The 24035-nt window shown below is 32.9% G+C and overlaps 1 protein-coding gene across 4 annotated transcripts; it reads right to left on the bottom strand.

Annotated features, from left to right (window-relative positions):
• Nucleotides 1–13082: 13082 nt before the first annotated feature.
• On the bottom strand, nucleotides 13083–17568 carry LOC114400165 (DEAD-box ATP-dependent RNA helicase 38-like). Of its 4 annotated transcripts, none has more exons than XM_028362480.1 (8): nucleotides 17237–17559; nucleotides 16520–17038; nucleotides 15669–15734; nucleotides 14551–14955; nucleotides 14338–14449; nucleotides 14114–14199; nucleotides 13885–13976; nucleotides 13083–13304 (listed from the first exon to the last, which is right to left on the bottom strand). In XM_028362480.1, exons 1-7 carry the CDS (start codon nucleotides 17498–17500, stop codon nucleotides 13914–13916), a joined length of 1515 nt encoding a protein of 504 aa, XP_028218281.1. In that variant the 5' UTR covers nucleotides 17501–17559; the 3' UTR covers nucleotides 13083–13304; nucleotides 13885–13913. The 4 variants fall into 4 exon arrangements, with proteins under 4 accessions (XP_028218281.1, XP_028218284.1, XP_028218283.1 ...); XM_028362483.1 differs by lacking the exon at nucleotides 13083–13304 and having other exon boundaries at nucleotides 13708–13976; nucleotides 17237–17440; nucleotides 17477–17568; XM_028362482.1 differs by lacking the exon at nucleotides 13083–13304 and having other exon boundaries at nucleotides 13708–13976; nucleotides 17237–17449; nucleotides 17477–17542.
• Nucleotides 17569–24035: the final 6467 nt, after the last annotated feature.

The following is a 24035-nucleotide window of genomic DNA, read 5'->3' as shown; positions in this document are numbered from 1 at the left end:
TTTCATTCTAGTTAAGTCGAAAAATATTGTCTTGAAAAACATTAAAACATAATACTCAAACATACTTCAGAATACGATTCACTTTAAAAGAGGATAAACTTTTCATACAAGCATGATTCAATGATCCAATGGAGGTAATCATGGGATAAGGGTGAATATTTACTTGTTAAGGATTAAATAATTATAATGAACATGGCAGTAATTTACAAGAAAGAAAAATTGCAATTATATAAGTTGAATATCATTGTTAAAAGGATTAGTGAATACTACAAGTTGTTAAAAAAAACATGAGATTTATGCTAATAATGAAGGCCAAGAATTCAAATGAAATATGCATGTTAATTGTTAAAAGATGAACTAAAATATTGGATGAGAGAATGATAGCAAGAAGGGGGTGAATGCAGTAAACAGGCCCAAAAGGAACATCTCAACACCAGTATACCTGAAGGATTTCGTGTGATGCACTGAGCTGGTCATTTCTCTAGTTTGTCTGTCATTAGTGTCTTAGATTCCTTTCCGTTAGGATTATGCTAACAGAAGATGACAAATTCTGTTATTTTTCATATCACTATATATATATATATATATATATATATATATATATATATATATATATATATATATATATATATATATATATGATGAATGTAATAAGACATGACATGAATGAAAATTACCTCAATTTCTCTTCACTCTGCTTCTTCTTCTTCTTTTCTAATTCCTGGAGGTTCTGGCTCTCAAAGCCAGAGGTTCTATCAATTCTGGTGCTTTCATTGAGTTGCCATGGCAGATTCTACCAGATCGAAGGTCGCTTCCGACCAACTGGAGGATGCCATTGCCAAGCTCACCTCCCATCAGTTTTCCCTGAGCGAGACTCTACACACCATGACCCTTAAGATTGACAAACTGATTCACAAAATGACCCCCTCTGAGCTTCCTCTGCCTTCACCCACTTCGTCCACAACAACCCAATCTCCTGCTACTTCCATCCCCCATCGAATGAAACTGGACGTGCCCCATTTTGATGGCACAGACCCTCTTAGTTGGATCTTTAAGATTAACCAGTTTTTCGAGTATCACGCGACCCCGGAGCACGAACGTCTTACCATAGCATCATTTTACATGGAGGGCTGCACCTTGGCTTGGTTCCAGTGGATGACCGATAACAGTCAATTCACCTCCTAGCCAAACTTTCTTCAGGCTCTTTAGACACGCTTCGTACTGTCCCGATACGACGATCCCACCGACGCCCTTTTCAAACTCACTCAACGCACAACAATAAATAATTACCTCTTTGAGTTGGAGGACTTGGCGAATCGTATCATCGGATTGCCGCCAACCTTCCTCTTGAGTTGTTTCATCTCCGGTCTGACACCGAAGATCCATCGTCAAGTACAGGCTCACCAACAGCTCACTCTGACCCAAGCAGCAGGGTTGGCCTGGCTTCAGGAGGAGAAGCTCCTTAACAGCCGTGCCCAGGCTCGGAGTCGTCCACCCTTCTCACCGCCACGACCGTCAGCCCAACCCCTTCCTTCCATGCAACCTCCATTATTAGTTGCTCCTTCGAAGCCTTCCTCGACCTTTCCCCTTAAACGCCTATCGCCTGAAGAGCTTGCCTCCCGCCGGGAATGCGGCTTGTGCTTCAACTGTGATGAGAAGTTTCATCGCGGGCATAAGTGCGCCTCATGGGTTTTTCTCGTCATCGCAGATGATGAAGATGAGGCAACCCTAGACGCGAGTGTGCCTTTGGACCCCCCACCCGACCCACCTGATATTAATAGCCCAACTTCAGACCAGATAAGCCTTCACTCCTTCTCGGGTCATGTAGCACCTGAAACACTACGATTATTGGGCCACATTGCTAATCACCAGGTGATGATCTTAGTGGACGGGGGTAGCACCCACAATTTCATCTAGGAACCACTGGTGCAGCAATTGGGCCTCTCTCCTCAAGCCACAGCTCCACTATAAGTCATGGTTAATGTCCAACACCTTCAGTGCCATCTTCTTTGTGAAGTTGTTCCAGTTACGATCCAGACAGTTACTTTTCTTATTGACCTGCTCCGGTGCTGGCCTTATCGGACTTCACAATTCCATTCACGATCGAGACGGATGCATTTGGCATTGGCATGGGAGCCATGCTTTCGTAGAACGGTCACCCCATCGCTTTCTTTAGCAAGCCTTTCACTTCTAACCTTTTGCGGGCCTCCACTTATGTTCGAGAATTATTTGCCATCTCGACCGCCGTAGAAAATGGCGCTAATACTTTTGGGTCATCGCTCCACCATATTAACATATCATCGTAGCCTTAAAAGAGCTCATCACGCAGGTAGTGCAAACGCCGGAACAACAGATGTATCTAGCACGTTTAATGGGCTATGATTACTCTATTAAGTACTATTCTGATAACACCAATTTGGTCGTGGATGCACTTTCGAGAAGGCCAAAGCCAACAGAGTCTACTCTAATGGTTCTCTCGGTACCATGCGTTGATGTTCTTGGACGAGCTCAAGAAGCATCTTTTGCAAAACCCTCTTTTCCTGCAACTCCGCCGCGAGATTAACGACAATCCTACTGCTTTTTCCGAATATTTAGTGTATGGGGACTTGATCTTGAAAGAAGGACGCATTTGGTTATCTCAAGGATTTTCATTCATCCCTACTTTATTGACGGAGTATCATTCAAATCCAACTGGGGACCACATGGGTATCGCCAAAACCATGGCAAGGGTAATGGAGAATTTCGATTGGCCAGGTCTTAGGAAGGATGTACAACAATTTGTCACCACCTGCATCGATTGATGTGACACCCTCTACCCCTCACATATATACTAAAATTTAAATCAATTATTGTATAGTAAGGATCATTTGATAATGAAAAACGAGTGAATAGGCATTTTGGTCCCTGTCTTTGTAGTCATTTTGCATATTAGTCCCTATCCTATTGAAATGTAAAAAATAGTCCATATCTTTGTATAAATGTTGCAAAATAGTCACTGTCGTTAAATTCGAAAGTAACGCCGTTAGTGAGGTGCATTGTTGGTAATTATAGTGCCACATAGACTATTCAATGTGGCACTGATGTGACACCCTCTACCTCTCACATATATACTAACAAAGGAATAAAAATTCAAATATTAATTAAAAGTATTTTTTTATACATTTTTAAATACAAGCATTGCAAAGGGATAAAAGGCTCACATTCACTTTCTTCTACATCATATTTAAACTTGTCCAAATAAATAATAAAGTCATCTCGACTCAAACAAGGTCGTCTAAGACTTCATACAATTAATATAAAACCCTATACCCCAATGCCACATCCTATCAGAGCGTTGTGTCTCGACGTCCTTCAGCATAAGGTTCTTTAAAGTAATTTACCTAGTCATCTGCTTCCCCGAACACAAAGTTCAAGATCATCACAGGATTCAAACACAAACAACACACGGGGAGTGAGTTATCACATTCCTAACTAATAAGAAGCAAGACAACTAGATATACATATCATATAAACTAAATAAAACTTACTTACACGTAACTCACGTAATTCCGCCACTTTGTCATTCAAAGTTCACTTTTCATCCATCAATCACACTTTTCAATCATCAATCACATTACACAAGAATCACACGCTCTGATCAAGACATAATAACACATCAATTTCATAATAAACAATTAACAAGCGCATGAGACAGTTATGTTAAAACTCAAGCCTATGCAATGTGGTACCATGTCAGTGAAAAACCACCCTGGGGCGCTTAGGAGTACATAACAAGACACACCACACAATAGGTTTGTCAGGTCACTCTCACTAAGTAAGATCATAAGGAGACCAGTCAGGGTCACGATGTTTTGCGAGAATACTCCAACCATATGGGATCAGCATAGGCTTAAAGGAGCACTCAAACCCAGTGACCCCCAAGGCCTACACTCCGAAGAGTCCGTCAGGGTCTCTCCCTCCTGATTCAGGTCCAACCCCTAAAATAATTTTGCATCCAAACACTGCTCATGAATTATACAATACCCACGACCTCACACTCGTGTTTTAAACATGTTCAACACAATTACGCTACGATTTAACACTGGTTCCTAAATAGGAAACCTATACTTTTTCTTTAACACTGGTTCCTAATTAGGAACCTACACTTTCTCTTTAACAATGCGCATCAACGCTTTTCTCAAGATAACACTGGTCGGGTTATTGTACAATTCATAGCTTACAACATAAGTAATGTCACATCAAGTGTTAACTACACACTTATCCACAACCAAAACTCATTCACAATTTTACATCTCATAGTGTCACAATCCACCATCACATGTTTACACGTATCTTACAAATTAACACATGTTCAACTTTACACTTATACTCAATCTCAATAACAATATTATAATCTCAAAGCAACATGTTATTTCACAATTCATCACATATTCCATTTATAAACACTGCTCATGAATTACACAATACCACGACCTCACACTCATGTTTCAAACACGTTTAACACATTGCGCTACAATTTAACACTGGTTCCTAACTAGGAACCTACACTTTCTCTTTAACACTGCGCATAAATACTGGTCGGGTTATTGTATAATTCACAGCTCACAATACCATTATTGTAACATCAAGTGTTAAACACATCCACTTGTTCACAACCAAATATCACACCCACAATTTAACATCTCATAACATTCTTAATGATAGTCATAAGGTACAACATACACATGTTCATCAAATCTAACCATAATATTCTCAAACTCCAACACTTAATAACTTTTAGAATCACATTATAACAACTCTACAATATTATTTACATAAAATATTAATATAAATAAATATATAACTAATTCTATATATATAAACTAGCATACATCATATTGGATCACAAATTTCAAAGTAAGCTTTCAATGCACAAATTCTAAATAATTATATGAACACTTTGGTTAATTTCAATTATGATATTAATTTTAAACTATATAAAAAAACCTAAAAAACATGAAAAAAAGAAAAAATACAAAATTAATATCTCACTCTAAATTTCTCCTTACTTTATTTCATCAATTCATACTAATTAAAAAAATGTTTGATTTATTGGGTTCACACTCAACACAATAGCATATCAATTTCACAACAATTGGTTTGTCAAACATATATAATTCACAATTATAATTATAAGGATATAATAAAAATGACGGAAACACTCCAAAACTCATTCTAATTAATATTCTAAGGATCCCTACACATGTTCTCACTAATTCCCAATTGTGAATAACTCATCCTTTACCTCTAAGCAGGCTCACGTGTCTTCAGACAGCGATAACAGCATCTCTAGCGGTTCCTTGAGATCCCTCCAGTTTTTTTCTCTGACTGTTCCAATAGAGTTCCCAAATGTCAGAGAGACAGAGAAGGGATTGAAGCCTCCACTTGTACTATCTTCGTGTGATTCCTTTTTCTCTCTCCGTGAATATTATCTCACAAATCCCAACGGTTAACGAAATCGGGATCATAGTTTTACTGAGACCGTTTTGGATTTCTGCGGGAAAGGAAAAGGATACGATGCAAAAGGTATTTCTCTCAGATCGAACATGATATCGAAATTCCCAACAGTGATAATTCTCGAAATTGGGTTGCAAACCTGGTGCTTAAATTTCAAGACGATCCAACGGTGAATGAGTCCGAGATCGTCGTTTTTCTGAGACAGGTTTGGTGGTCTACGGGAAAAAGAGAGAATTTTGAAAGGAGAAAAGAGAAAAACGAAAATGAGTCCAAGAGGAGACACCTAACTTAACATAGCTATTTATACCTAGGGTACTCAGCCTATTATTTGCTTTATATTTATTTTTATTTATTTTTACTAAAAAAACTTTTTAAATTTATTTACGAAAAATGGGATGTTACAATTGCCAACATGCTAAATATGAGACCAAAAAGGTTACGGGCTTGCTCTGCCCTTTACCAGTACCCTATCGATCATAGGAGGACCTTTTGCTTGATTTCATCTCTGGCCTACTAGCTTTTTGTGGCAACACTGTAATCCTGGTGGTTCTGGATCGCTTCTCCAAAGGTATTCACTTAGGGATGTTACCCTTTACCCACATAGCTCATTCAATCGCACTGCTATTTCTGGATATTGTTGGCAAATTGCATGGCGTGCCAAGGAGTCTGGTGTTCGACAGAGACCCTGTTTTTTTAAGCCATTTCTGGCAAGAGCTGTTTTGCCTCAGTGGAACACACTTGAGGATGAGCTATGCCTATCATCCTCAGAGAGATGGACAAACGGAGGTTTTGAACCGCGTCATTGAGTAGTGTCTTCACGCGTTCATTCACAACAAACCAGCAACATGGGGCAGGCTTCTATCCTGCGTGGAGTGGTCTCACAATACATCCTGGAATGTGAAATCCGACACAACCCCATACGAGATCACTTACGGCCGGAAACCATTTAATATTCCAGAATACCTTACTGACACCTCCAACATTGATGCCATTGATGAATTGCTGACTAATCGTGAAGCCACCTTTGCAGAATATAGGAAGAAACTACTCAAAGCTCAGGAGAGGATGAAGCAGGTCGTTGATACCAAACGGCGGGACGTGACGTTCAACACAGGGGACTGGGTCATGGTCAAACTCCGACCTTACCGACAGACCACCGTCACAGGGATACATGGTGGCTATTTGAAACTAACCAAGAGGTTTTATGGGCCCTTTTAGATTTTGGAGCGACTCGGGTCAGTGGCTTACCGCCTTAAACTACCCGAAGGAACATATATACACCATGTTTTTCACTGCTTGTTACTCAAGCCCTTCCATGGAAAACCCAGTGATGACCCTTAGCTTCCATTACCCTCCAATTCAGTTAATACTCATCCCATCATCAAACCTTCGGTCATTTTGAATACTCGCCAATCTCCAAACGTGTCAAACTCTAACTACGAGGTTTTGGTTCAATGGGAAGGATTGTACCCTGAAGATACATCATGGGAAGACTGGGAAAAGCTCCGTTCCAGTTATCACCTTGAGGACAAGGTGATTTTGTAAGAGGACGGGGATGATAGCAAGAAAGGGGTGTATGCTCTAAGCAGGCCCAAAAGGAACATCTCAACACCAGCATGCCTGAAGAATTTTGTGTGATGCACTGAGCTAGCCATTTCTTTAGTTTGTCTACCATTAGTGCCTTAGATTCCTTTGCATTAGGATCATGCTAGCAGAAGATGACCAATTATGTTATTTTTCATATCACTATATATATGATGAATGTAATAAGGCATGACATGAATGAAAATTACCTCAGTTTCTCTTCACTTTGTTTCTTCTTGTTTTCTAATTCTTGGAGGTTCTGTTCTGGCCCTCAAAGCCAGAGGTTCTATTAAAGAATCATTTGAAAATTCTTCAAAAAGATCAAAGATTTTTACAACGTATATGTCATCCTTCAACCCAAACACACAACCAAGTGATAATACAATTCATTGCCAATTACTTTAGGCTCACCCAACTAGTAAAAAATGACCAAAAAAAAAAACAAAAGCAAAAATAAATACAATTTTAGCCAATATAGATTTTAAATAAATATCATGATAGAATTCTCATGTCTCAAGGACCAATAAATAAGTTAAAGTTCAATCAAATGCAATTCCCCTTTAAATGTATTCCTCAATGATAGAGAAACAATTATGAAGAAATGAAATAAAATGTAATATAATTCAGAATAAAATGTGAAATCAATTAAGTTATATTGCAACTTGATGTTATGAAAAATTATATATTGTGATGTATTTAATTAATAAAAAAATTATTATTGTTATATTTTTACATTTTAATTTTCATAAATTAATTTTTTCGTGAAAAAGTAATAGGACTAAATTTATTACACTTGTAATATATTATATATTTTATATTTTTTTATTATTTAAAATAAAAATAGAAATAAATTAATATTTTAAGTTAAAATTTAAAAAATGGCTTAATAATTTTTTAGAATGACAACACTGAACTGACAAATTGTTTTTAAGGTATACATAGAGAGAGTCTACGAGGAGCAAGGAACTTCCAAATTACACATGTATAAGTTTCATCATTATTATATTATTTTTATAACTTGATATATTATATAATTTTTATTAATTCAACCGTTAAATTATATTTACGTATTATTAAGATCTTTTATGTCAAAATTGAATAATATCAAAAAAATAATCAAATAATTCATATTTTAATATATTTTTAAATGTTTATATTGTATTGATTTTAATTTATATAAATAAGATAACAAATAATTTTAAATTAATATGAAATTTTGTATATGTGATATATGTGAAAAGAACTTCAATCCAACCGTGAGTTTTAAAAAATATTATTTAATTAAAAATGATATAATAATTATTAAAGTTATATTGATATAATTTAATTTTTTTCTCTTATATATATATATATATATATATATATATATATATATAAAGATTTTTTCTAAGAGGACCCGGAGGTTTTTCCTCTTCCTTAAAATTATCAAAAACATTTTTTTTTCTTTGTTTAAGGTTTTCTTTTCTTTTCCTTACCTAAAAGGTGATTATTGCAGCTACAGTCCAGATCTGCCTCTCATTTTCGTTACTTTTATTTTATTGGAAATACTCAAATTGGTTTCAGAAAATGTGGAGATCTTGATAAATTAGTCTTAAAAAGAAAAAATAAATAAATTAATCATATAAATAATTTAATAATAAATTAATTCAAAAATTTTGTAATTTAATATCATATTGATTCTTAAAAAATATAATATATTGTCAAATTTATCTTTAAATATTATAATTTAATGATAAACTTATCTCATAAGTTTAATAACAGAACTAATTTATTATACTTTGTGTACATTCAAATATTAAATTCGTATTTTTTATGTTTTAGAAATTAATTTATCTTATCATCTTATCACACTTTGAGGGACTTGTTTATTTACCCTTTATTTTATTATTTTCAAATATTATATAGTTATTTACTTATTTTCGGAACTGGTTTGGGTATCCTTGTGTCCAAGACAGACTCTAGTTGCAACTTGCTGCTTTATCTTTTTTTCTTTTTCGTTTTTTAGTTAAATCAAATCAAGTTGCTGCTTTTTTATTGTTGTTTCTTTCTGACTTACACAACTCAACCTTCTTTTTTTCTTTTTATTGCATTCAATTAAAAGCATAATTTTGCGTTTATAAGGAAAAAAAAAAGTATTCATTTCATTTTTTTCGTCTAAATGTGTAACTTTTTTTCATCATAGGTAATTTCACTTTTATAGTTAGTAATTTTGCTAGTTGCACAGCTAGGCGTAAGTAACCAAATTAGTGGGGAAATATTAACGTAAGAAAGGGTCCCGACCCAATCCGTAATATTTTTTAAAAAGTATATATTTTTAATTAGGTCTACTTATAAAGCGTATTTAATAATTTATTAGTTTTACATATGTCATACGAAATTATAAGATTGAATTTATATTTAAAGAAAGAAGGAAAGAGTTATAAAATTGATTTAATAGTTGAAAAAAATGATAGATTTAAATCCCTCAAACTAATCAAAACTAACAAATTATGGTTTAAAATTAGATAAATTAACTGAAACAATGTGTGTGAGATACACTTGTAATCTTAAATTTGATCTGGTTTCGAGAAAAAATCATATCTTTAAACTGATTTTGTTACGAAAGATTCTATAAAAAGAAAACAAATATATATATATATATATATGACATGTACATAAATTTGTCTCCAACCTCATTAAATATACTGTGGGGGAAATGCAATTCCAATACACCTAATAATTTCTCATTGTGGAAGGGACCATACCAATAACTTTGACGTTGGTTTTTGGGGCTTGTAAATGATCTCATGGTTTATTGGAACTTAAGTTTACTTAGAGTTACGATTTCATTCTTATTTGTAGAATTTGAATAATTCATGGGCAGCTAATACAAAAGATAATATGTGAGAAGAGAAAAGAAGAAAAATAGATAAGAAATAGGATAGAACTGATTTGGTTGAAGAGAAATGTATGAAAATAGAATGAAAAATTTTGAATTAAATTTAGTTGGTAGGTAATAAAATAACGAAAAATATATATATTCATTGAGTAAATAGAGGTCAGGATAGTAAAAGTCATTGCACTGGAAATTTCTTCTCTAAACTATTCATGTGAGTGAGGGGGAAAATGTGTGGATTCCATAGATTTCTTTTCTGAAAATTTTTGTACACCTCATTGCATCGTTCCTTCCTCTTCTCACTTATTTATGTGCAATCAAACAAGTGCTATGTTTCTGGACTAGAAGAAGGGCTTCCTCACCATCACTTATTTTTTTTTTAGATGCTTTGTTTTGAACTCAGCATAGAATTCAAAAATGTTTTTATCTAAGTGTTGAGATGTAATTAAAAGGTTGATATTTCTTTATAAATTATATAAATACATGAATCTGGGGATCAAACTCTTAATCATATATTTAAAGTAATCATGTCACATTATATTCAAAATTTCTTAGATGAATATAATTCTAAGTCATTAATAATTTCTTTCTATTAACCCTTTTACTTCATTTTGTATAACAAGTATTGAATACAGTTTATATTTTTAAAATGTTAAATACATTTATAATTTAATTAATACCTTTTTAGTTAAGTAATAGGAAAAAAATAGTAAAAAATGTGATATGTAATGCGATAATAAATAGCATGCAAATGAGTTGTAAGAAAATAAAGTGTTTGTTTATAATTTACCTAAAATTGGTTTCAGATACCAACTTAGTATAAGGTTTAAACAAATCCCAGAACTGAGATGGATTTGTATTGCAATTTGCAAAATAGATAAAACTGTTTAAACTTCCTTTATTAATTTAAACAAATTAAATTTAAATTTTAGACTATTTCTTAAAAAAATACAAAACTCTAGGCTCACTTGTCTAACTTTATTTTTAACTTGAATTTTCATTTTCTGTTATCGAAACTCTTGTTAAAGTATTTTAAATTCTTAAATTTATTATTTATTAAATATTTTCTTATTAAAAATGAAAGAAAAAAGAGAATAATAAGAATTAATCTTACAATATGGAAGTTAGGTAATTACAATTCACTGAATAAAATTATAATTTATTAAATACTAAAAATATATAAATTATTATCCGTATCATATTTTTTTTATTTAAAATTAGTTTTCTTTTTGTCACACATGCATAAACACATAAGGCATGTACTTAAATTTATCCGCACAACTATATACAAATGTTCATACTTATGATTATTTGATCCTATAAAGAAAATCTAATATTTGATCATGCATACTGTGTGATTTAAATTAATTCCTCACATTCTCACTTAATATAATCCCTACACACACTCAACCAAATTATTAATGATTTTAATTATAAATATCAAACGTAAGCTTATTTACTTAAAAAAATTATATAGGAACAGACAGCAGACTAAAATTCTAATATCTATTAAGAGTGATATCTGACAGTATTTCTATTATTATTATTATTTGTTTTTTGGTGAATTGTCCCTCAACCAAAAGTCAATCAACATATGCATGAGATAGAGGTTGATCTCTGACCAAATGAGAGAAAATTATCTATTAATTATATCACATTATGTTGTTCAATATTTTAAATATATTTATCTTTAAAAAGAAAAATATTTATAAAAATTAAATAAAACAAACAAATAAATATTTACAAGACTAGTTACATCCTAACTTGAGACTAGATATATACCTAATTAAGTAATGAATAAGTGAAACATCTCCAAAAAAATCAAAAGGCTTAATATATGCATTGGTGAAGTCAGTACAAAACAACCAACCAACTTGCAAGAAAATATTCAGAAGCTGCCAAGAGAGCTGGGGGGCTGGAAGCAATTGACAACCTCTCTTTCATGCTCAAGTGGTCAAATGCATTGGTGAAGTCAGTAGAAATGATTAACAGTTTTCCAATCAGAGAGGATAAGAGGGAATCAGAAAATATATAAGCAAATGAATTGGATTTGGAGTAGTGGCAGGTAAAAATCTATAATAAGATAGCAGAGGGATGGTGACTATAACAAACCTCTCTTTCATGCTCAAGTGGTCAAATGCAAAGCAAGAAATTTAAGCCTAGAAAATAGTAAGAGTTTAATTTATATGCACAGTTAATATGTACAGAATTTACACCGTCAATTACTCAAAAATTATAATATGTATAACTTTGAAAGTAGTTATATTAAGTGAACAAATTAATCATGTATGACTATCTATTATTAGATAACTCAACTGTATAAAATTCTTTTATATTGAGAATATTAAAACTATTTTCTGAAATACCAATCAATGGTAATCGACAAAAAAAAAAGGTATGCATAAAGGAAGAGGCTAAATGGACTTTTTTTTGCTTAAGTTTACATAGAGTTGCACATCATTCAGGGTCCTCACACTTTAAAAGTGTTTTTTCTCTTTATGGAAACTTTCCTTAACTTAAAACTGGGGTTGATTGATCATTCTGAATCATTTTTATAAATAAAGCACCAATGTGAATATGTTTTAAAATAATTTATCAACATGAATCTGTTTAATCATTGATCATCAAAATTATTATTTTAACTAATAAATTTAAGGAAAACATGACACATGTTATGTTCTTTGGCACTTGGCATTTTCTCCTTGGTCAAATAGATAATTTTGATCAATCAATGGTGAAAACATATCCATGCCTATTAATTATTTTAAAATCAACTCATTAATATTTTATTTATAAAATTGATCCGAAATAATCGATTAGCCTTAAAAGTGATAATTATTTCATTCCTTGAAGAGGGTCCCTCAGTCTTAATTAACTCTCACTTATGCCTTTTTTTTAAACTCTTTAGTCACTATTGAAGTTAAGTGTTGAGATCCATCGACCCTTTTTTTTACTCGCGTGACTTCGAAGCACCTTTCAATCTAATAGTAGTATATTTCAATTTTCCAAATCCGTTGCCTTGAAAAAAAAATGCATTCAATTTTGGCAATACTTTATAGCCAATCGTCCATAATTTAAGTAAACCTTTTCTGATCTCCTTCACATTATTGTAGTTGCAGCCCATTCCTGCACCAAAAGCTCTTCCTTTTTGTTTGAAAAATCTCGCAGCCAAGATAAATAATTTGAAGGAACGATAATTGACAGAAAAGGAGATCATTGAAAAACATTACAAGTTTTAACAGTTTCAGTGAAAAAAGAAGAGAACAATGGATGGATAAATGTAAAGATGGGAGAAAAGGGTCGATAAATCCCAAGTCAACTTTACTCTATTCAGCAAGTAAATATAGTACTGCAAATTGATAAGTACAGAAGTGTTAGCAACAATACACACTATTAATTAAAATTATAATATTAGGAAAGAATGCATTAATAGAGTGAAACCGATAAAAAAAATTGTGATTTTTAATGAATTTTAGTCAATAATAAAAAAAAAATTTAAAAGTGTGTCAAAAATTGTTATGTGGTAGTTTAGATTTTAATCACAAATTGTGCATTTTATATCTTATTAAACGAACCTCTTAAATTAGAAAGATTATCATTATAGTTTGTTAAAAAATGTGTTAGAAAATACTCAACTACTTGTCAACACTTCTCTACAATAGTCAGTTAAAAAAAACACTTCTCCACAATAGAATCAAATTCATTAGTTTTCCTCTATCTAAAACTTGAAACTTTTCCCCAAAGCCATCAAATCATTTAAATCCTCCATTTCACTTAAAACTCATAAATCAAAAAATATTTTGTATGTTCTCTTCAAAAACCGCAACTTCACATTTGTAAAGTCATACTTTCAATTAATTGTTTCAGTTTTCAATCCGCCGCAAAGAATTTGTGAAAAGGGGGGAAAAAGAAAAGGAAAGAATCCCTACTACGAACAAAAAGTAAAAAGAGGACGGCATCATTGCAGTAAACCGGCTTCCTTGAGAGCGGCTTTATATTCTTCAACACTTTGAGCTCGCACCTGCATATCAACAAAAATAATGTTATGTAAGATGAATATCTTCACAACTCTTTCCACACAATAACAAGGCAAAATCAAAATTTGTAGAATCAAATGTTATGCATCATGATCCATCCAATATCCATCAAGTAGCATACCTCAGTTACACAAGTGCCAAAATGGTTTTCAATCTTCGACATGAGCCTTTCATCATTTTCATCACATATCAGGTTAAATACAGCCCCTGTAGGATCAAATGAAACAAATGGAAAAGAATAACTTCACTATTTTTTATCATTGCTGAAAATATCATTCAAAATTTAATGAAAAATGAATTATGAATTTCTTTCTTTAGAATAAAAGGATAAAGCAAAAAATTTACCCTTGCGCCCAAAACGCCCAGCTCTGCCAACCCTGTGCAGATACACTTCATAATCTGGTTCATCCCGTAAACTGTGTTTATTTGGAAGATTATAATTGATGACCAAATTAACCTGAATAAATATGCATTCTTAGGATGTCATCACATTGAAAAGCAAATGAGGAAATACACAGAAAGAGAAGAGTTGAAGAGAGATGAGAACCAATTCAGTACCTGTTGCTGATCAAAGCCACGAGCAAGAATATCTGTTGATATAAGAACTTGAGTCAAACCATCTTTGAACTCCTTGACAACTTTGTCTCTCTCTTCATTACTAAGAGAACCTTGTATAGATGTAACCTCATAGCCCAAATTAACAAGTGCTTGGTGCAATAATCTTGCACTATCTCTTGTGGCCATAAATATAATAGTTTGCCCCACATTCTCTCCTATTTCAAATATGTAATCTTTTATCACATCAATCTTAGCAAGTTCATCGGGACAATACACTTTATACTGCTTCACTGCATCTAAAGATAGTTCTTCTTTCTTTACAAAGAGTTTATTATGATCCATCTTGACTGTCCTTGAAATGAAATTCTTGACGGTGTCATTAAATGTAGCAGAAAACAGAAGAACCTGGAGACATACAGGCCAATCAATTTTCTTAGATAAAAAAAGAAAGTTGAAAATTAACTTCACAGCATAAAAGCCACAGAAACATTTGAATCACATATATAGCAAGCAATCTAGGTAAAAAGCTGCTGATAAAAAAAAAATCTAGGTAAGAAGCTAAAAGGTTTATTCAAATGCAGATGTGGTTCTGTAGCACCAATAAGTGTAACTAGGAACAGGTATATCTACCCTCCATGCAAATTCAAATTTACTTGTAGCAATCCAATAATAACAACCAAAAGAAGATTTATATCTATGCAATATTGTTTGAGTGAACAAGATATATTTCCTTAGACGGTTTTCTCTATGAATGGATGGTTTTACTTTGTATCTTTCACGAGTTAAGAAGGACTACAATTTTGCATGAAAATAATGAAAGAACAGGTTGAAGCATGGGTGACTATAAATTACACATCATGTCTCTACATGTATGTTAGCATGAACATGCTGTCACAGTCACTATGGATGCAGAAATTTACTTCACACACCCCAGCACACATTAATTTGGGCACACATCTGGATCATGTTCAAGTTGAACAAACCAAAACCAATTCTACCAAAATCGAAAACAAACAGACACTTAACAAAACGTAATGTCATGTCACCAAATCTATATAATTTCTTGGGCAGATGGAGACAGCATGATGCATGAAAGCACCATGTGATAGTCAACAAACCTGACACTTTTTATTGTCTTTTTCTATATCTTTCATTATCTTCAAAGAATCATCTCTAAATCCTTCCTGCAACAGCACAATTCATAACAATCAAGACAGCATATTTACCAGTCAAACCCTATTTATTTAAAAAAACAAGACAAATAGACATGACCTTGCCAGCATTCCCTGAACTAAAACTATGTCATGCTTGTAAATTCCATTGTGAAACATTAACGGTGTCACTGACTGATTCTCCAATAAAATGCAATAATAACTAATAAGTCTAGGTAGAATGATAAAGCTATGGCCGCCGTGGCAGATTTTTGCCAACCGCCATAGGCAATTTGTGAAGGGACGCCTGTTATGGCTGCGCCATAGGCTGCAATGATGTGTTTATGTGGCGGAATTTTGGCCTTCCACCATCCTCCAATTTTCACATTGATAGAATTATTATCAAATATCAATAGCAGATCACGGAAAATGGCAGGAAGCTAAAACTTCACCATATCCTCATAATAGCGGATAGGGCAACACAGGCAAATAGCAGTAGTCACATAGCAGTTGACATAAATCAATTATATATACATAAAAATTTAAGTTATATCCAAATAAAAATAAGTGCAAAAACATTGGTGTAATAATATAATATTAAATCAATTTCCAATTATTACGCTACCACTCCTAGCATAGTCACAATTTCCAGTTGATCAAAATATTTTGTCTTTCCAGTTTACTAATTACTACCACTACTAACATAGTCACAATTTCCAATTCAATTCAACTGTAACCTATTCCAGTCCACTCTAAACTAACCTATCCTCCAATAAATCACACTAAAAGTTCAACCAGTATACTACCAATAGAATTACCTGCGCAAGCATTTGATCAGCCTCGTCGAAAACAAGAATCTTCAACCTCGAGGTCCCAAGTTTCTTGAAGCTAATGAACTTCTTGATTGTCCCTGGGGTCCCAATCACCACCTGCGCCATAATAGGTGCCCTTTTCGATACATGAACGGCATCCCGGTCCAACCGCACAAGGCACTCAGATGCAATCCCGGTGTACTTCCCCATCCTGCGGAGCACCTCCACGTTCTGAATGGCCAGCTCCCGGGTGGGGCAGACACAGAGCGCCTGCGGCGCCTGCACCTTTGGGTCGACGCGGCTGAGCATCCCAAGCACGAAACATGTAGTCTTGCCGGAGCCATTGTGCGCCTGCGCGATCAGGTCCCGGTGGGGCGGGCTCAGGATCATCGGCAAGCTTATCGCCTGGATCTTGCTCGGCTTCTCAAACTTCATCTCCACATAGAGCCCCTTCAAAAGCTCCGGCGAGAGGCTCAGGTCCTCGAACCTCGCCGCCGAGGTGTACGGCGTGTCGCCAGAAGTAACCTGAACACAATTCAAAACCCTAACCGATCAAACATGATATTGCTAACCTGGACACAATTCAAAACCCTAATAATATTCAATTCAAAACCCTACCAACATTCAATTCAAAACCCTAGCTTTCAATTAAAAACCCTAAACAATAATAATAAAGAAAAGAGAGAGTGCGAGAGAAGTGTGATATCTGAGAGTGAAACGCACCGCTTGGATATTGGAATCATCGGGATCATCCAAGAATTTGGAAGAGTTCTTTTCTTTATCGTCGATGGTTAACGCTTCCAGGTTAATGGAGGAGCTTTCTGACTCGGCGGTGGAGGTGTTGTTGGTTTCTTCGTCTGCTTCGTCGGCCCAGCTTTTAGTCACTGGCGCCGGAGGATCAGCGGTGGAAGCGGTGGCGGCGGTGGCAGCGGTGGCAGCGGTGGCAGCGGTGGCGGCGGTGGCGGCGGTGGACGACGGTTCCGCCATTTATTGGATCGGAGGAAGAAGTGTGAATAATGAAATGTGTTGTAACTTGTAAGTGCGCGTATTACTCTTAAATAATGTTATGGTTGCGTTTGAATCACGGTGACCCAGAAATACAAATGTTTGTGATAGAAACAATTTTTTTTTCTTTCGAAAAATTAGATAATATATTTTTGAAATATTTTTCTTGATATTTTTATTTAAAAAATTTGTACAAATATATAGATAACTGGTAGTATTTTATCTTGTGCATTGCAGTGAATAAATGCTTATCTTGTCCAACTAAAATTTATCATTTATAATAAATAATAAATACTTCTAAATATATAGTATTATAATTATAACTATAATTTATAATAAATAAGTATTTTAAACATATCATCAATTATAGAGAAATGACACATACATCTTTTTTTGTTCGAAAAATTTAGATGATATACTTATTTTGAAATTTTTTTATGAATATATATTTTTTAACAAAATATGTACAAATATAAAGATAATTAGTATTTTATATTGTGCATGACAAAGAATAATGTTTATCTTATACAACTAAAATTTTTAATTTATAATAAATAAATACTTCCAAATATATAAATTATATTATAATTCAAATTTATAATAAGTATTTTAAACATATAAATTATAGAAAAATGTTATTTGTATAATAATTTATAAAAACAATTATTACAATAATATCTTTTTGTGCTCTTCTCTCATACATATCATTTATTACATGTTATAGAGATAATTTAGAAATGTGATAACATATAACATTTCCAAATAATGATTATATGCGGGTGTAAAATAAAATTAGTAAAGTAGTTAAAAATATAAAATAATAAAAATAAATATATTTATGTTCTATTATTTTTATGTTACATTTTTTTATTTTAAATATTTTATTATTAATCTTATACTATTTCTTAAAATATGTTCAATCAAGTTTGAAAATTTGTAAAAAGTTACTTAAGTATTATTAAAAAAACGTTAGAAGTTACGGAAAATGTTTGTTTAGTGAATAGTTAAATGAGTTTTTCAAGTTAGTAAAAAAATTTAAAACTAATTGAAATGTTTTGAACATAGTCTATATTTTAGATTTATGATAAATAAATTTCATTATATATTTTAATTTTTAATATTTTAAAAAAAATGATAAATTGAAAGAAAATTTTAGGCTAAAAAATTGAAATTTGACAAACAACTTATACTTTTTTTATAAGCTCTAATTTTTAACTTCAATTTAAAAGCAATTTTTAAGCCAAAAATAAGGTGGGTCAAACACACCCTTAAGCTATTTGTCTTATCATTACTTATTTGTTTTTTTATTCATTCTATATGAGTCAAATCCAATCATTTTGTTCATTAAATTATTAAGAAATTTCTTATTTTTTAGAACTAAATACAAAAGTTATTGGATGACTATAAATAAGTTTAGTAAAAATATATAAAACACATAAATTTAAAATTATATTATGATCAATAAAATAATAATTAGTTATTATATATTATTATCAAGATAAAAAAAATAATATTATAAGAGCATATTATATATTATTCAATAATTAGTTATTAACAATTTAACATGTTATATGAACGATAAAAAAACATTTTTTCTTTTTTAAAAAGAATCTCAATCGAGTCAAATTGGACAAATCCTAGTTCGAGTTATTGAGTTTAATCCAATCCCATTGAATCAAATAAGATCACGGGAGTTACTTGGTGCACCCAGCATTTTTGCTGGGGCATCCATCACGTAAGGTAAAATGCTAAAAATACCCTTCACCCCTAATAATATAAATAAAGCTAAGTGTTGTGTTTTGTCCATACGACCTTCTTCTTTCTCATATTCCTGTTTCGGCCAGCCACCGCACGCGCATCCTTCTTCTTCCTGTTCCTACGGTCGGCCACTGCACGCATCCTTCTTCTTTCTATTCCTACGACCTTCTTCTTCTTGTTCGTGTTCCTACGGCCACTGCTGACCCATTCATCTTCTTCTTCCTCTTCATACGACCTTCTTCTTCTTCGTCTTTCTCTTCCTACGATGCTTCTTCTTTCTGTCATTGTTCGTGTTCATGGTTGTTCCTTGCAGTTCTTCTTCTTCCTCCACTTTTCGCACCGCTGTGATTCTTTTTCTTTGTCTCCAACAAAAAAAATGATATTTTTCTAAAAAAAACCCCATACGGATCATTAATCCGTATGGTTCATACGGATTGTTGATCCATATGACTTTTTTTTGTTTTTTTTTGTCGAATAATTTTTTTTTATTTTTCTTCTTCCAAATTTATTTTTTTGGAAATTTTTTATTTGTCAATTATTATTTAAATTGTTTCGTAGTGTAATGTTGTTTTGTAATGTTAGTGAAATTTTATAATTTTTTCTGATTTGTATGTTAAGTATTGATTTTATTTACAAAAAATATATTAGTTATTACTAAGATTAGATTAGATTGATAAAATTAAAATTAGATTGGTGAAACAATTAATTTTCAATATTCTTATATTATATTTGTCTAACTTTAAAATAATTAAAATAAATATTTAAAAGATATTAAATTTGTTACTTATGAAAATATTGAAATCATAATTAAAAATAATTTAAATTTTTTAGTTACAATAAATATTTAAATGAAAATTTTTAATAATCAAAATTTGTTATAAAAATATTGAAACATAATTTTTAATTGCATAATAAATCTGATAGTTATAAAAATTATGAAACCAAAAATTTAAAATTTAAAATATGATAAAATTTGTAGTTTAAGATAATGATTGAAATAAAATTTAAAAATATATTAAATTTGTTAGTTATAAAAAAAATGGAAACCAAAATTTAAAATATGATAAGTTTGTTAGTTTAAGATAATGATTGAAATCAAATTTAAAAATATATCTGATTTAGTAATTATAAAAAATATTGAAACTAAAATTTAAAATTTAAGATATGATAAGATTGTTAATTTAATATAATGATTGAAATCAAATTTAAAAATATATGAAAATTTTCAGTTATAAGAAATATGGAAACCAAAATTTAAGATATAATATTGTTAGTTTAAGGTAATGATTGAAATTAAATTTTAAAAACTATTTGATTTTGTAGTTATAAAAAATATTGAAATAACAATTTAAAATTTAAGATATGATAAGATTGTTAGTTTAAGATAATGATTGAAATCAAATTTAAATATATTAAATTTGGTAGTTATAAAAAATTTAAATATATTTAAACCAAAATTTAAAATTTAAAATTTATTTATTAATCCATATGTTTTAATTTTTTAAAAAATATTTTTTTAGAAATTTTTTATTCATTTATTTTATTTACAAAATTTGATAATTAAACAAAATTTGATATTTAATTGAATGATGTATTTAGATTTTTATTATAATGATTAAAATTAAATAAATATGATATTTAATTGAATTATGTATTTAGATGTTTTTTATAGCAATTGATAATTAAATAAATTTGATATTTTTTTATGTTTGTAAGAGATGCAACACTCTCATTATGTCCTGGATCCTCAACTCTATTTCTCCTTCCATTGCTCAAAGTGTGATATTTCTTGAGTGTGCCGTCGACATTTGGGACGACCTTCGTGAACGTTTTTCACAAAGTGATCTTCTTCGTATTGCAGAGCTCCAGGATGAAATTTACGGCATGTCTCAAAACAATCGCATCGTCTCTGAGTTTTATACTACGCTGAAAACCATGTGGGAGGAGCTTGACAACTATCGTCCCTTTCCAGTCTGTACCTGGGACGCTAAGAAATACCATCAGCAGGACTTCATCATTCACTTCTTGAAAGGGCTTGATGATCGTTTTTCCGTTGTCCGCTCGCAAATTCTTCTCATGGATCCGTTTCCGGCCATCAACCGTGTCTTCTCGATGGTGGTTCAGCAAGAACGACAACTTCACGTTCCTTCCTCTGCTTCATCAGAGCCTAACTCCTTCGTGAATGCTACTGCCAATTCATTCCAAGGCAAGGGTCGTGGCGGTTATGGCTCTACCTCAACCGTTAAAGGCGCTGTCTTCTCCAAGAAGTGTGCGTACTGTCATCGCGCCGGACATACCGCCGATGTTTGCTGGGGAAAGCACGGTTATCCACTGGGACATCCACGCTACCCCGGACACCCTCGTTTCAACAACCATAACTCCTCTTCTTCTGCAAACAGCGTTGTCGTCGATGAAGTGGTGGAAGGCAGTTGCTCTCACTCTGGCACCTCCTCTTCCAACCCTATCAATTTAACCCAGGCCCAATATCAATCTCTCATGGCACTCATCCAACCTATGCAGCTGAAATCAACTTCTGATAGCATTGGGCCCCATTCTCCACACCAGGCCAACCTTCTCCATGCCATCCCAAATGGCCCAAAACGTGTCTCTAAGTCTAATGGTGGTAGTCATTTTGTTTTTTGCACCACCCACTACACAAATTTTTTTTCCACCACACACAAACACTCAATCCCCTAGATCATAGATTTAGGGGCCACTGATCATATAACTTCATCTTTAGACTATTTCACATCTTATTCTAAAATAAAGCCTATTAAAATCAATCTTCCCAATGGAGACTCTGTCACAGCTTACTTTTCTTGAACTGTTAAATTTTCACAAAATTTTATTATACATGATGTCCTAATTGTGCCTGAATTCAAATTTAATTTGTTGTCCATTTCGAAATTGATTTTTTCTCTAAAATACATTCTCATCTTCTATGATTTCTTTTGCACCATACAGGAAAGGAGTACGTTGCAGATGATTGGTTTGGCTAGATTAAAGCAAGGTCTCTACCAATTAGATGTCAATCAAGAAGCCAAGGCTATCCTACCTACCACTTCCTTCACCAACAAAAATGTTGTCTGCACCATCTCATCTTCTAATCTTTGGCACTATAGGCTAGGTCATCTTTCTGGAAATCGCTTGAATATATTACATGAACAATTTCCATTCATTCCAAATTATTTTGATGAAAATTTGTGACATTTGTCATTTTGCAAAACAAAGAAAGTTACCTTACTGTCCCAGTAGCAATAGAGCTTCTAAAGTGTTTGACTTGGTTCATATGGATATTTGGGGCCCTTTTTCCAAAGTCTCTATTCATGGTGAAAAATATTTTCTTACCATTGTGGATGATTATAGTAGATACACTTGGGTTGTCTTGTTGAAATCTAAATCTGAGGTTAAAACCCATGTCCAAAACTTCATTGCTCTAATAGAAAATCAATTTGATTCCAAAATAAAATGCATATGTTCAGACAATGGCCCAGAATTTTTTCTCAAAGATTTATTCTCTTCAAAAGGAATTATACATCACACTAGTTGCGTGTATACTCCTCAACAAAATGGACATGTTGAACGTAAGCATCAACATATTTTAAATGTTGCCCGGGCTTTAATGTTTCAATCTCAATTACCAAAACAATATTGGTCTTATGCCATTAAACACTCTGTTTATCTTATTAATCGTGTCCCTTCTCCGGTCATTAAAAAACAAACACCATACGAGCTTTTACACAAAAATAAACTAGATTTTTCAATGCTCAAGGTTTTTGGGTCCCTCTATTTTGCCTCCACGGATGGGCCATGCCAAAAATTTGACCCAAGGTCCAAACAAGGAGTTTTTCTTGGTTTTCAAACTGGAACAAAAGGTTATATCATCTTAGATTTTTACACAAGAGAAATTTTTGTCTCTAGAAAGGTTTTATTTTATGAGTCCATATTTCCTTTTATTAAAAATGGCTTGGTCCAAACAGATTTCTAGAAAGATGCTTTGCCCATCATACCAACCCCAACACACTTGAGTAATGATAACCCATCCTTATCTCAGCCCAATTCGGATTACCCACCTTTTCACACCACCCCAACACCTCACAATACAGCTTATCCACATCTTCCAGCAGCCTCATCTTCCTCTCCTTCTCGACAAACCTTCTTTTCACCATCACCCATTCCAGAATTCACAAACCCCATTTCTCCACCTCTTTGCACCTCACACCCTTCTCCAATTCACTCTCCAACACCTCAATCTTCACCTAACAATCGAATTCCTTTCGTTCCTAGATGCTCATCCCGTCCTCACCAACCTCTTGTTCGTCTTGTCGATTACATATGCGGTAGCGTACAAAATCAACCAAGCCAATCATCGTCAACGTGCCTCTATCCGATCCAGTCTGCCTTGTCTTATTCCCATGTCTCAGAGTCTGATCGCCATTATCTCATGAACCTCTCCTCTGAGATCGAGCCTCGTAACTATCAGGAGGCGATTTCTCAACAGTGTTGGCATGATGCTATGCGTGATGAAATTGCAGCTTTGAAACTCAATAATACATGGGAAATAGTTGATACTCTTGCTAATGTCAAACCCATTGGATGCAAATGGGTTTACAAAATTAAAAGGAACTCTGATGGCAGCGTTGAGCGTTACAAAGCACGATTAGTCGCCAAAGGATTTTCTCAAGTAGAGGGTATTGATTTCTTCGAGACTTTTTCACCCATTGTGAAGATGACCACCGTTCATGTTATCTTGGCCCTT

The sequence above is a fragment of the Glycine soja genome, chromosome 19, assembly GCF_004193775.1.
Source record: "Glycine soja cultivar W05 chromosome 19, ASM419377v2, whole genome shotgun sequence".
Taxonomy (NCBI): Eukaryota; Viridiplantae; Streptophyta; class Magnoliopsida; order Fabales; family Fabaceae; genus Glycine; species Glycine soja.
The sequence above is the reverse complement of the archived record's forward strand: the minus strand, read 5'-3'. Positions and strand labels throughout refer to the sequence as shown.